The sequence below is a fragment of the Labeo rohita genome, chromosome 3 (genome assembly GCF_022985175.1).
Source record: "Labeo rohita strain BAU-BD-2019 chromosome 3, IGBB_LRoh.1.0, whole genome shotgun sequence".
Taxonomy (NCBI): domain Eukaryota; kingdom Metazoa; phylum Chordata; class Actinopteri; order Cypriniformes; family Cyprinidae; genus Labeo; species Labeo rohita.
Window position 1 is genome coordinate 26,291,677 of NC_066871.1, and position 14,107 is coordinate 26,305,783.

General features: G+C 36.3%; 1 protein-coding gene across 1 annotated transcript; it reads right to left on the reverse strand.

Annotated features, from left to right (window-relative positions):
- Positions 1 to 3,880: 3,880 nt before the first annotated feature.
- Positions 3,881 to 9,523, reverse strand: ndufa4a (NDUFA4 mitochondrial complex associated a). The gene is made up of 4 exons (XM_051106387.1): positions 9,356 to 9,523; positions 8,140 to 8,228; positions 7,841 to 7,901; positions 3,881 to 4,169 (listed from the first exon to the last, which is right to left on the reverse strand). Exons 1-4 carry the CDS (start codon positions 9,395 to 9,397, stop codon positions 4,113 to 4,115), a joined length of 249 nt encoding a protein of 82 aa, XP_050962344.1. The 5' UTR covers positions 9,398 to 9,523; the 3' UTR covers positions 3,881 to 4,112.
- Between the last annotated feature and the right edge of the window lie 4,584 nt (positions 9,524 to 14,107).

Here is a 14,107-nt window from a genome sequence, read left to right on the forward strand (position 1 = left end):
GGGAAGGTCAGAGGTCAGGAAGATGGATGACTGATTTGTGAGGCTGACCCCCGGGGTGACGGACAGCCTGATCCACCTAACATAAGTCTGTTTTAAAGTCATCACTACTGAGTACAGCACTACTGTCACTCAACTATGACCAATCATTTCTCCTCAGGAAATAGATACAGGAATAGAATGAAGCTTCAGTGATTTAAAATACATCCACCTTATTTTTCCCGCAAGAGCGGATGTGACCATTTGTAAATGTTATGTCTGGCTTCCGGTCTCATCCGCATCCAGCTATTTTTAGCTGTACAAACAGTTTTTTTTGCCATATTTTAATTTATTATCTTACTTATGAACATACAGTTTTACCGTTTACTGCATGTTGTTATTCTTGTTATTTCTCTGTAGCGGCTAATAAACCAGAAGTCTCGCCCATAGTCTTACTTCAGCTTTGAAGAATAAAGTGGATACCTTTGCAGACTTCCTTCATTTGTTTTTCTCTCACACTCTCAAAAATACAGTTGAAATCATTGTTCATTCTGATTCTGGGCACAAGTAATTAAATCCTTTTCTTCCTTTGACAGATTCCCTCTTAATGAGGGCCTGACCTGTTTCTCCAAGGCTGCCAAAACCTCTAATGTAATCTCATTTAATCAACGTAAAGGTGCTGTAAGCAATATCTGTATGAATACAACACATTAAATGTTTCTGTTACCTGACAGATATCACTCTCCAGTAGGTGTCTTGAGATATCACATCAGTTTTTGTATCAGCTCTGGACTCTTGTAAACAACAACAATAAGGATTCAAGGGAGCGACCCGTATTTTTTAGCCAACCAGAAACCCTCTCCACCTGTCAATCCTTTACCGGAAGTTGGCAAAACGGTTGAAATGGCTTACAGCACCTTTAACTTTTCTGATTTTCAGCTCGTCTTTGAAATCACTAGGTGGGAACCATCTCCCATCTCAACAGACATCGTAACAATTCTTTCATTATCAGCGAAAATGTGAAATAACCTTTGCGAAGGCGGGTGAAGTTTTAAAGCCGCTGGCACGCGAAGGTCTCCTTGACATTTTGCTGCTCATCTTCTCCAACGCTTCCTCCTGTCTGAGGGAAGAGATGTGCGCGCCCCAATGACATTTACCAAAGTCATCAAGAACGGGAAAAATGGTATTACCGAAGAAGAAACAGCTAAAAGCAGCTTGTTCCGTCCCGGGGACCCGGATTTATAAGAACATACTGTATAAGCAAGTCAACTGCAAAGCTTGCATTTGGAGTTACACAGTTTCAGATTAGGTTGGTGTGACGGCAGAATGTGTGTATATATATTAATATATGATTTTAAAAACACAGAAAAAAAACAGTAATGTTATGAAATATTATTACAATTTAAAATAATGGTGTTGTGTTTTAATATATTTAAAATATTATTTATTCCTGTGATCAAAGCTGAATTTTCAGCAGTCACTATTTCAGTCTTCAGTGTCATAAGATCCTTCAGAAATCATTCTAATATGCTGATTTATTATCAAGGTTGAAAACAGTTTTTGCGGCTTAATATTTTTTGGAACCTGTGATACTATTTCCAGGATACTTTGAATAAAAAGTAAAAAAGGACAGCATTTATTCAAAATAGAAACTGTAACAAATATACACATCCATTTAGTAAAGTTTGAGGTCAGTACTTTTTTTTTAAAATGAATACCAATGTGTTAAATTGATAAAAAGTGATAGTAAAGACTTATATTTTTTAAAAAATATATATTTTTTAATAAATGTTGTTCTTTTTAACTTTTTATTCATCAAAGAATCCTGAAAAAAGTATCACAGGTTCCACAAAAAAATATTACGCAGCACAACAGTTGATAATAAATCAGCATATTAGAATGATTTCTGGAGGATTTTGACACTGAAGATGAAAATTCAGCTTTGTATTAAATGAAACTATATTTTAAAGAATATTAAAATAGAAAAGCTTTAATTTAAATTGTAATAATATTTCACAATATTGCTGTGTTATTACTGTTTATTTAAAAATATAACTCAATATAACGCCACTATCCTCGAGCTTCAGTGACAGTCGACGAGTGCGAAATAAATAAATATATATCCCAAAAGAACACCACTAGGTTTTTGATAAAACAAAATATTTTTAGTTTGATAAATTCATACCTGTGTTTGATAGATTTATACCCTAGGCCTACACATTTAAAAAATTTGTACATCTTACATTTTCCCCAAAACGACACCTCAATACCTCAAATCTTTAAAGTATAGAATAGCAAACCTTGTTAAATGAACAATGTAGAAAGACAGAACTCAAAATATTAATACTGTTAAACATATTACCCAAATTTTCAGAGGGGTGGGAATAAACCATATGACATTTATTCTGAATTAGCATTTCTATACATTTCTATATTTGTGACCCTGGACCACAAAACCAGTCTTAAGACGCTGGGGTTTATTTGTAGCAATAGCCAAAAATACATTGTATGGGTCAAAATTATAGATTTTTCTTTTATGGCAAAAATCATTAGGAAATTAAGTAAAGATCATGTTCCATTAAGATATTTTGTAAAATTCCCACTGTAAATGTATGAAAACTTAATTTTTGATTGGTAATATACACTGTTAAGAACATTATTTGAAGAAATTTAAAGGTGATTTTCTCAGTATTTTGATTTTTTTGCACCCTCAGATTCCTGATTTTTAAATAGTTGTATCTCGGCCAAATATTGACCTATCCTAACAAACTATATATCAATAAAAAGCTTATTTATTCCGCTTTTCATATGATGTATAAATTCTCAAAACTCAATTTTGAAAAAAATGACCCTTATGACTGGTTTTGTGATCCAGGGTCACATTTTGGATCAGACCATATCCGCACAGGTCATATCAGATATAAATTGAAGCTCTGGCCAGTCATAGCTTATATGCCTCATGCGCTTAAAATAGGCTTTCAGTCGAAAGTAACATCCTCACAATCCACCTATACTGCCTAGAGGTTTTTTCCACACGCACGCCTTCCCCCTCACATGGAGAACACAGCATAGACCTCATCAGAGACTTCCTTTTACATGTACTCCGCCTGCTGAACATTTTCCATTTCAATCCCAGGCCAATAAACACATATAACCCTTTTTATACATTCTGACACTCTGACTGGTGTGTGAACGGTTTTATATACCATGGTCATCTTTCTTTCATCCGCTAGAGGGATCTGCCGTGCAGCCAGGGTGTTTTCAGTCAAACAGAGGGGTGTTGATTAACATTGCTCAAGTCCAGAAGCAGAGTGAGGAGAGGAGGAAGTCAGGATTTCACTTTTTTCCACAATTAGGTGCTGCAGCTGTTTTACTGAAGACTTACATATATCACGCTCTTGTCTATTTGTGGAAAGCAGCTACCGAGTTTTTCTATGCAGGATAGCAGCAAAGAGACAAATTATTATAAATAAATTACTTTCTACTTATGCTTTCAGCGAGTTTAAACAGCTGACTCCAATATTTACTTTAGCATACAATTGAAATTATTCAGTGAGAAACAACTTCGTGAAGCTTTGTCCAGGCAGGCAGCAGTCTGAAATCTGACTCAAATCGATTTCATCATCACAGAAGTGATGCATGCGCCTCATGAGTTTTGTAACATGGCTAGATGTTATGATAGATGTATGCAGAGGCGACTTTCTCCATGTTTACACCTCACTACTCCCAGGTGTAGAAAAAAGACAAGTTTCTTGACAGACATCAGAGCTACCATATAGAGCGGTGTTTCCAAAGCCTACTAAGGCAACTAAAATCAGTTACTGAAAACTAAATCGGATTTGTGTACAGTGTGAACAGAGGAAACGTTCATATATAAACACCGAAATAATCATGACACATTAACTGTTTTTTCACTGTATGTGGAAGCGACCCTTTATTAATCGTTTCAGTCTACAAAGAATTGAGAGAAAATACAAAGGCATCCAGAAAGGCAAAGACAAGATAGTGCAATTTAGTCTCTTTGCATAAATTAGGAACAAGCGCTGTTAAGGACAAGGGTGTAGACGTCTTCTTGTTCTTTAGTTTGTTTTTAACCCTCTGGTCCAGCACTGGGCGACTGAATTCCCTGGACACGTTTAGAAGTCAGGACGGTCCTTCCTCAGCTTGCTGTAGTCCATGTTCACGGAGAAGAACTTGAAAAAGAAAACCAGAAAACTGAGAATACAAAATAAGCAGTTTAACAACACGCACTCGGCAAAACCCATTAACTCCGCTGCCTGTTTAAGTATTGAACTTGAACTCGACTCCACATCAAATTCACATTAAGACACGAGCATGATTAGATTTGTACCAACTAACGGAACACATAAAATGAGCTTATGGAGCGCTTAATGAATTAAACTCATTAAGATCTGAGATTAGGTCCTGATACGGTCCTTCAGTCACATCTCTTAATAGGATCCCCTTAGGCTCTCCGACAACAATGGCGGGTTAAGCGCTGTACTAACTCCACATATGCTGGTCAGTTAGCTTACAAACTCAAAATTACTGTTGCATGCTGGATGCTAAACATCCTGAAGAGTGCTTTATCATCACATTAAAAGAACATTTGGAATCAAAGCTAAAGTTTTATCAATTACCACGGACTAGAACTTTGACTTGTCCCTTGGTTCATTAAAAAATAAAATAAAATAAAAATCAAGTCAAGATCATGTTTAAAGACAGTTAAAATGAACATCAAGGTAAGGACTTACAGTTCTTCAGTACAAAAAAAAGGATTGTTTGTGCAGTAAAGTTGTTTAAATTTTTCATCACATGCTAGAGTCATGATAAACGTTATTCTTATAACATTGGGTTTTTTAGTTAACATCCCAATGACTCTACAGTGAAACCAAATAACTATGTGCAAATGTGAAAAATTTAGGCACAATGTTGTGAGTGACCTGATTGAAGATCATCAAGAAAAGGATCCAAAATGAAAACTCAAAATTTAATTATGTGCATTTATAGACTAACAAGGTGTGTGCGTGTTTTGAACTGCAGCAGTGCATAAAATCAGTTTTTAGCAGTTCATTTTGCAGTAAATGCATAAATGAGTTAATGTGGACTGGCATCTGTTCTAAGTTCAGGTCAGGCCAACCATCCCGTAATGAGAAACATTTAGAAACCTGCTGTCTTGTTTTTCCGCCAAAATAAAGGTGTATGGTTTAACAAATAAAAGGCATTAACATTAATTGTAATTTTGCTGTTGTACAGAAATATTCATATTATTATTAATACATTACAATATTACAACAGTAATATTGCTATAGTAGTTTCTTTATTAATTTGTCTATTTTTGTATATGCTAATGTCTATGCACATCAGGGTCCGATGTGCCACATCAGGGTTAACCTTTCCATTAGGGGGCAATATTTTCCCCCAGAACTGATTTCCAGGGGCATTTTTTAAATATTTGTGAGGGCAATTTTTATGATCACCATACTATGTCTTTAATGTCAAATACTTATATTGTAAACTGTTGACAATAACAAAACACTCTAAAATAGTGTCTTAAGCTCATAAGGCTGTAATAATGACAAAAATCATTATTGTACATTATTGCTCTTTAAATTGTAATGACTATTAATATTGATATTAACGATAAACATTTTTGTTTTTTCTCGGGCACATCACATTCTGGCTTTACAGACAAACATGTCAGCCTTGTCTGGCACAAGGTATTATTGCTTTTTATACTGTTATATGTTTATTAATATCGATACAGAAAACCAAATAAAACGTTTTTGTTTTAAGCACGTTACACTGGCTTCAGAGACAAACATTTTGGTCCATTATGTTAGCCTAGCACAAGTTAAGCAAAACTCCCATTATAACCACTGAAGCTACGAAATTAATATTTTATTTACATTGTATCTGCACCTTATCTGTGTTATTTATGATGAGGGAATTCACAAGCATTCACACTCATCAACAGCTCTGGTGTTTTCAGCGCTGACTAATCCATGCACATTTGATTGGCCAATGAATTCCAAAGTTCAACAGAAATGCATTTGATTGGTTTTTAAGGCTCAACACTGCACAAACGTGTCACAGTGCGATGTGAATTCCTCGTGAATTGACATTTTTCATTCATTTTCATATTTCATTTTAATTGCAAAAGCCGTAATATATTGTTAAATTGTGCAGAGGCATTTTTTGCCACTGTGCCTTGGACTTATGGAGCATTTTAGTGAATTTTTGTGGTACATTAATTTCTGACCCTGATAGACATGAGCCTCTTTCACACAGTGATTCCGGAAAATACACGGATAATGTGTCCCGTGATTTGTCCCAGAATCATTTGATTTTGGTTCATTCACACTGCCAGTGATTTTCCGGAATATGTGTGCGTTTACACACAACCCGTAAAGATCCCGTAAAGACATGTGAGATTTGGATGTGACGTGTAATGCGATGCATACAGTTAAACGTGCGAACGATCTCCACTTCTGCGCTGATAGTGATAGTGAGGAGCTCCTTGATCGCTGATTCATTCCAGTTTGCACATATTTTTTAATCGTGAAGGTTTATCTGCCTTCAGAACACCCAGTAAAAGAACTGCACGATAACCTGCGTCATCACTACAACACAGCCTTTACGGCATTGGTTCTGGCTTTTGTTCACACAGCACTCTTTCCGGGACTGATCCTGGCAATGTTATTAGGTCCCCAACCCGGGATCGTTCCCAAAATCAATCCCGGAACGTGTTTGCATTCACACAGGAGGCACTACTGCAATTTTCTGGAATCAACACGCAGTGTGAAAGGGGCTATGTATATATACAAACACTTTTAAAAGAAATATTACATTAAATATTGTAAATATGAAAAATAATAATCATAGTAATTATTATTGTATAGGATTGTTGAATGTTTTCCATAAAACTGTGGGTTTCATTCACTAAGCTTGTGTGTACGAACAATTTTAAAAACAATTAAAAAAAAAAAAATTATATAATCCATATATAAATTAAAAAATTAAAGTATTAAATAATGCAATTTAGTTTCATCTTACATACATTCCATCACATACAGTGAAAGAGAAAAGCGGCATTATTTAATCTGGGTCTGTATAAAAGGTGTATATTGTGAGAACTGGTGAGAATGACACACTTGGCATTGGTTTTTTTATCTCAAAATTGTGTTTACATCTCGCAATTCTGAGAAAAGCCTGAATTGCGCAATACAAACTGCAATTGTGAGATGAATTTTTTTTTTTTTTTTTTTTTTTTTTTTTATGTTTTATTCTATGGCAGAAACAAGCTTCTATAGGTGAGAGCACATCTGCAAACAGCTGCAAGTTTGACGAGAGTGACGAAAGGCTGTGAGGAAAGCGTGTGCGGAAAGCCCTTATATGGAGGCGGTTTGGTCGTGTTTTATGCAAATTACTAACCTTGTGCATGCGGTCGTTCATTTAGAATACTCCAAATTCACTACAATCAGAATAATGTTCAGAACAAATTCACGCATGTACGAATGTGTTGTGAATTATGTGGAGACTTTTAATGAGTTCTCCTGTAAACTTAGTGAATAAGACCCACTGGACACACACCATTTTTCTGAAGTCTATCATTATTAAAAAAGCTTAGCTTTCTCATGCCTACTTTTGAATGCTATTACTGTGGCAAAGTAATGTTCTGTCACTTTAAAAACTGTAAGCAAAGAGCCCTTCAGTTGCTTGTTCAACAGGCTTCCATTCAAAGACCTTTACTATAAATGCCACTTCGCAGGGCACTTTACGGTCGAATAGAACAATTGCCGTACGTGATAAGGGATACATAAAAAAATGATCTGGTGTAAATGATCATGTTGATGTATCATACCTTGTACTGTTCATTGGGCCCCAGTTTATTCCAGGGCTCTGGGTTGTTTGTTTTGTCCCAACTGTGGATGAAACAAATGAGTGCAGAAATGAATGAGGCATGCATGATAAACTTAAACACAACGATGGCCTGAACATCTGAGCAGCACTGTTGTTCTCTCCCAATTGTTTGTGTCAAGATATGAAGAATCACAAATCAGATTAATCTCAATAACAATCATTCCTCAGCAGGCCTGTTTTTGTCTATTGTGAGAGACAGATGATTAATACATTTCTATCTTCTGGAGAACAGATGCTTACCAGACATCTGGGTTACGCAAGGCCAGGCGAGCCAGATATGTCAGAGACATGGTGCATCCACCGCCAATGAAAATAAACAGTGGGATCAACTATGATGAGAGGTGAACAAAAAACAAAATAAAAATAAATATAACACAAGTCGAATGACTTGAGGATGTAATAAACTTCAAAAACATGGTTGATGACCATCTAGTACGGTGATTCGCAACTGGTTTTGCTGGCAAGCTGCCAACCTAAAAAATATTATTTATTGTACATAAGCAAATAAAATGTCCAAAACCATTCGACAGACCTCCAGTTGAGAACCACAATTCTAGATTATACAGTAATAGATGACATTACTGTTACATAGAATGTAACAAAGGTTGCTTTATGAAACACAAAACATTTAAACAACTCAAATATAATAAATCAAAAACTTTCCACAGCTGCAAAACGTCACATGCTGTTCAGTCTTCAGAAGTTCAGAAGACGTGGCCCATGAAAGCAAAATATGGTGTCAAGCAACAAAAAAAATATTGAGAATACGGAAATAACAGCTATAAACGGTTTAAAAGTAAAAGTGCATTTGACCGCACTTGCTGTCCTTAGTATAACACGCTCGTCCTTGAGCCCCAGACGACCAGTGCCGTCACGTGACACGAAGGCCTCCTTGTGGTAATTGCGCACATAAAATAAAACTCGTTGTAATATCATTTAATTTAAAATTAAATGTAAAAAGCACCCAATTATTTACATAAAGCCTCGCAATAAATACATGTGGCACGCGTAAAACAATGGGAAAGTGTGTTTGCTTGTGACACTTCCGACTGATTTGACACTTTGACACGTACGTGAACATTTTGTTAGCTTCACAAAGCATATATTTGTTGTTTATTCTAGTATCTATATTATTACTACATCATTTTGAGATTGCACTAAAAAGCCGATTAAATCATTTAGAGCAGATACTTCCATAAACTGTTTTAATTGTTTTAATAATTTCCATTCATTTTCCAGACCTGGGAATCCCTATTTTAAAATTTCGGGTAATTTAATCATGACATATTTTCGGATTAATTATTTATTGTTAATTCTGAGATATAAATATCGAGACTGGTGGTATGTCTTAGCATTCCGCAGCAGGGACGCTAACAGGTTAGCGGGAGCGTTTTTACAACACCTTTTTGCCATCGTCTTTACAGGGTAAATCGTCCCGAAATCATCATTGACTTACGGCAGGGTGGCTTCTGAGTTGCCGGCTGACTGTGCCCAGCATTGCGATTGTTGAGATGTTATAAAATCTCCCAAAAACGTACAAAAAGAAATGGATTAAGCGTGGCTCGTTTGCGAGCTTTAGCAAGACCGCTCCAGTACTGAGAGAATAGGACACAGTCCGCGGGGGGCTTATAGAGTTTGCCTGTTTTTTATTTTATACTTTGACATACTTTGCCCTCTCCTTTCTGTTAATAAATACTTGCTACAGTGCAATAATTGAAATGTTAATAATAATAATATTAATAATAACACAAATGATAAATCAATGATAATAATTATACACGGAAGTATTTTGTAAAGGCGATGCTGTGGATACCCAATTCAGGCGCTGTGCTTGCTTGTTTTTATTGACGCAAAGCTGATCTAGGGTCAGTTTTCGAGTTCGTACAGACACTGCAGTGTTATCTGGAGTGGTTTCAGATATCTGATCCCAGACGAGATAGAACTTTAAATGACTTCACAAGATCGTGTAGTTGTATGCAGTAAAAGTGACAGTGAACAGAAGGTCGCTCTAGGTCAAAATTATGTTTTTTATCAATATTAATAAGAATTATGACTTTACATGTGCAAGAACAACATGGTCACGTTTGACTCACGCACACATTTTTCACGTTGTTGTATGATATCTGTTCTGTTATAGTTTTAAGTTGTCTCTGCACTTTTTAACGATCTATTTCACGGGAGTTGTTCATTTCAGATGTCTGTCAAGAACATTTCTGGATCATATTTCACCAAAGATTAAAGCTAATAATAAAAGAAAGACAAAATACGGTTTTTTTTTTCCTTTTAAATTCCTTTTAAATTAAAAGTTTAATTAAATTAAGCCTATTTTGCATTTTCAGAAATTAAGGACATTTGCACATTAAGCACAAACTTATATATATCAGTTTTTCCTGTAAATATGATACACCTGACTAAACAACAAACAATACTGGCTGTAAACAAATTATATGTACAAAATATTGATTTTACCAAATGTATAAATTAATATAAATATATTAATATAATATATATTATATGTTAAAAACAAATTCCTTTGTCAACAGATGGAACACAGAAATGCAGTTATAAGAAATTATTTTTAAACACGTCACAAGAAAAGGTTAGTGTATTGTAATATTACACAATAATAATCTTATGTTATGTTTCGTTTTTTTTTTTATTTGTAATTGCAAAAGAATTTAATTAAACAATAGTTGTTTACTGAAAATATATGTTAGTTTACATGGATACATTTGAGGTCAAAAGTTTACACACACCTTGCCGAATCTGCAAAATGTTAATTATTTGACCAAAATAAGAGAGATCATATTTTTTTTATTTAGTACTGACCTGAATAAATATTTAATGTAAAAGATATTTACATATAGTCCACAAGAGAAAAAAAATGACCCCGTTCAAAAGTTTACATACGCTTGATTCTTAATACTGTGTTGTTACCTGAATGATCCAGAGCTTTGTATTCTTTTGTTTAGTAATAGTTGTTCATGAGTCTCTTGTTTGTCCTGAACTGCCCACTTTTCTTCAGAAAATCCTTCAGGTCCCATGAATTCTTTGGTTTTTCAGCACTTTTGTGTATTTGAACCCTTTCCAACAATGACTGTATGATTTTGAGATCCATCCTTTAACACTAAGAACAACTGAGGGACTCATATGCAACTATTACAGAACACTCACTTATGCTCCAGAAGGAAAAGCTATGCATTAAGAGCTGGGGGTGTAAACTTTTGAAAAGAATGAAGATTTGTATATTTTTCTCTTTTTTTCTTTTTTCATTTAGTACTGCCCCTCAGAAGCTACAGAAGATATTTGCATGCTTACCAGAAGACAAAATACGCTAAATTTACCCTGATTTTCAAATTCAAAAAGTTTTAACCCCCGGCTCAAAATGCATTGTGTTTCCTTCTGGAGCATCAGTGAGAGTTTGAACCTTCTGTAATAGTTGCATATGAGTCCCTCATTTGTCCTCAGTGTGAAAAGATGGGTCTCAAAATCATACAGTCATTGTTGGAAAGGGGTCAAATACACAAAAATGCTAAAAAAACAAATTTGTGGGAGCTGAAGGATTTTTCTGAAAAACAGCGGGCAGTTTAACTGTTCAGGACAAACAAGGGACTCATAAACAGCAGCATTGTTTAGGAGCACAGATTTCTGAACCTTTTCTGAACTCTCACATCTTTCAGAGCTACTATCATCTTGCGTTTGCTTCTTTTATATTCATGGCACATGTTAACAAAACCACCTTAAAATTCCATTTACATAGCCTAAAAGCGCTCAGCTTAAAAATGAGCATAAGATTAAAATAACAGAGAGGTAGAGAAAAAGGAGAAAAGCTCTTCATCATCGTTTTAGCCAGGACACCCTCAGGGCAACTTGTTCAAACGGCGAGTGTGGAAATGTAGTTTTGCTGCGCTGCCAGTTCTCCTCTGCTGGCTCTTTTAATCAGATTGCCTTCCTGACATCCGGCCGTGTTTGTTTCCCTCCAATTTCATTTTCTGCTTTGAATTGCACATTAACCTTTCCTCAGAGTTCCTGTTAAGCAAACGGCGACTGTTCTCTATTGCGATCACGATTATGAGAGGTGGAGGGCTGACTCACGTCAAGTAGCCTACATTTCATCCAGTTTAACTGCATCTTCTGCTTCAGTCTATTCAAGTCAATGCATGACAGGCCAATAAGTTCTCTATGGCACTGACAGGGGTATAGTGTCTGGGTATGCAGAGTATGCACGTGGGCCTGGGCTGATTGGGGGCCCGCCGAGAGGGACCTTTCCATTAAAAAGGGGGAATGTATTCTTAAGTAATAAATAATAAATGAAATCTGCATGTAATTTAACGTGCATTTGTTATATTGCTGCCGTATAACTGTGTAATTTTTTAAAACATGCAAACAGTGCATTGCCACGGCCAAATAAAATAATAATAATAAAAAAAAATGTCAGGTTGTTATGTATCACAGCTGTATCACATCTTGCTTCAGCAACACCTGCACCATTTTAATTATCTTTCTTTCATTTTAATATTATTTTATCAAATGACTTTGGAAAGTGGCCATTCTTTCCATTGAGAATACACAAAGCCTTAAATTCAACACCAAGGACATTGCGGGTGAATTTGCCGAAATAATTAAATTAGTCTAAATTAAATTAATTACAACTAAAATGTGAGTAGTGAGTATTTTTATGATCTCACTCCACATTAAAGAGCTGAAAGACACATTTATTGTTTCTATTTAGTGATGAAATTGACCGAAATTAAAGGATATTTGTGTTGTATTGAAAGTAACAAAATGCTTACTTGATTATTTGGGTGATATACAGTGGGTACGGAAAGTATTCAGACCCCCTTAAATTTTTCACTCTTTGTTATATTGCAGCCATTTGCTAAAATCATTTAAGTTAATTTTTTTCCCCTCAATTAATTTAATTGTTGACATTTTTGCAGATTTATTAAAAAAAGAAAAACTGAAATATCACATGGTCCTAAGTATTCAGACCCTTTCCTGTGACACTCATATATTTAACTCAGGTGCTGTCCATTTCTTCTGATCATCTTTGAGATGGTTCTACACCTTCATTTGAGTCCAGCTGTGTTTGATTATACTGATTGGACTTGATTAGGAAAGCCACACACCTGTTTATATAAGACCTTACAGCTCACAGTGCATGTGAGAGCAAATGAGAATCATGAGGTCAAAGGAACTGCCTGAAGAGCTCAGAGACAGAACTGTGGCAAGGCACAGATCTGGCCAAGGTTACAAAAACATTTCTGCTGCACTCAAGGTTCCTAAGAGCAGAGTGGCCTCCATAATCCTTAAATGGAAGACGTTTGGGACGACCAGAACCCTTCCTAGAGCTGGCCGTCCGGCCAAACTGAGCTATTGGGGGAGAAGAGGTAAAGAGGCCTTGGTGAGAGAGGTAAAGAAGAACCCAAAGATCACTGTGGCTGAGCTCCAGGAGAAGATAGGAGAAAGTTGTAGAAAGTCAACCATCACTGCAGCCCTCCACCAGTCGGGGCTTTATGGCAGAGTGGCCCGACGGAAACCTCTCCTCAGTGCAAGACACATGAAAGCCTGCATGGAGTTTGCTAAAAAACACCTGAAGGACTCCAAGATGGTGAGAAATAAGATTCTCTGGTCTGATGAGACCAAGATAGAACTTTTGGCCTTAATTCTAAGCGGTATGTGTGGAGAAAACCAGGCACTGCTCATCACCTGTCCAATACAGTCCCAACAGTGAAGCATGGTGGTGGCAGCATCATGCTGTGGGGGTGTTTTTCAGCTGCAGGGACAGGACGACTGGTTGCAATTGAGGGAAAGATGAATGCGGCCAACTACAGGGATATCCTGGATGAAAACCTTCTCCAGAGTGCTCAGGACCTCAGACTGGGCCGAAGGTTTACCTTCCAACAAGACAATGACCCTAAGCACACAGCTAAAATAACGAAGGAGTGGCTTCACAACAACTCCGTGACTGTTCTTGAATGGCCCAGCCAGAGCCCTGACTTAAACCCAATTGAGCATCTCTGGAGAGACCTAAAAATGGCTGTCCACCAACGTTTACCATCCAACCTGACAGATCTGGAGAGGATCTGCAAGGAGGAATGGCAGAGGATCCCCAAATCCAGGTGTGAAAAACTTGTTGCATCTTTCCCAAAAAGACTCATGGCTGTATTAGATCAAAAGGGTGCTTCTACTAAATACTGAGCAAAGG

Coding starts and splice junctions, on each gene's coding strand:
- ndufa4a (XM_051106387.1), bottom strand. CDS start 9,397: ATGCTGGGCACAGTCAGCCGGCAACTCAGAAGCCACCCTGCC. Junction 8,229..9,355: donor AACTCAGAAGCCACCCTGCC/GTAAGTCAATGA, acceptor CTCTCATCATAG/TTGATCCCACTGTTTATTTT. Junction 4,170..7,840: donor GGCCCAATGAACAGTACAAG/GTATGATACATC, acceptor TTCTTTTTCAAG/TTCTTCTCCGTGAACATGGA.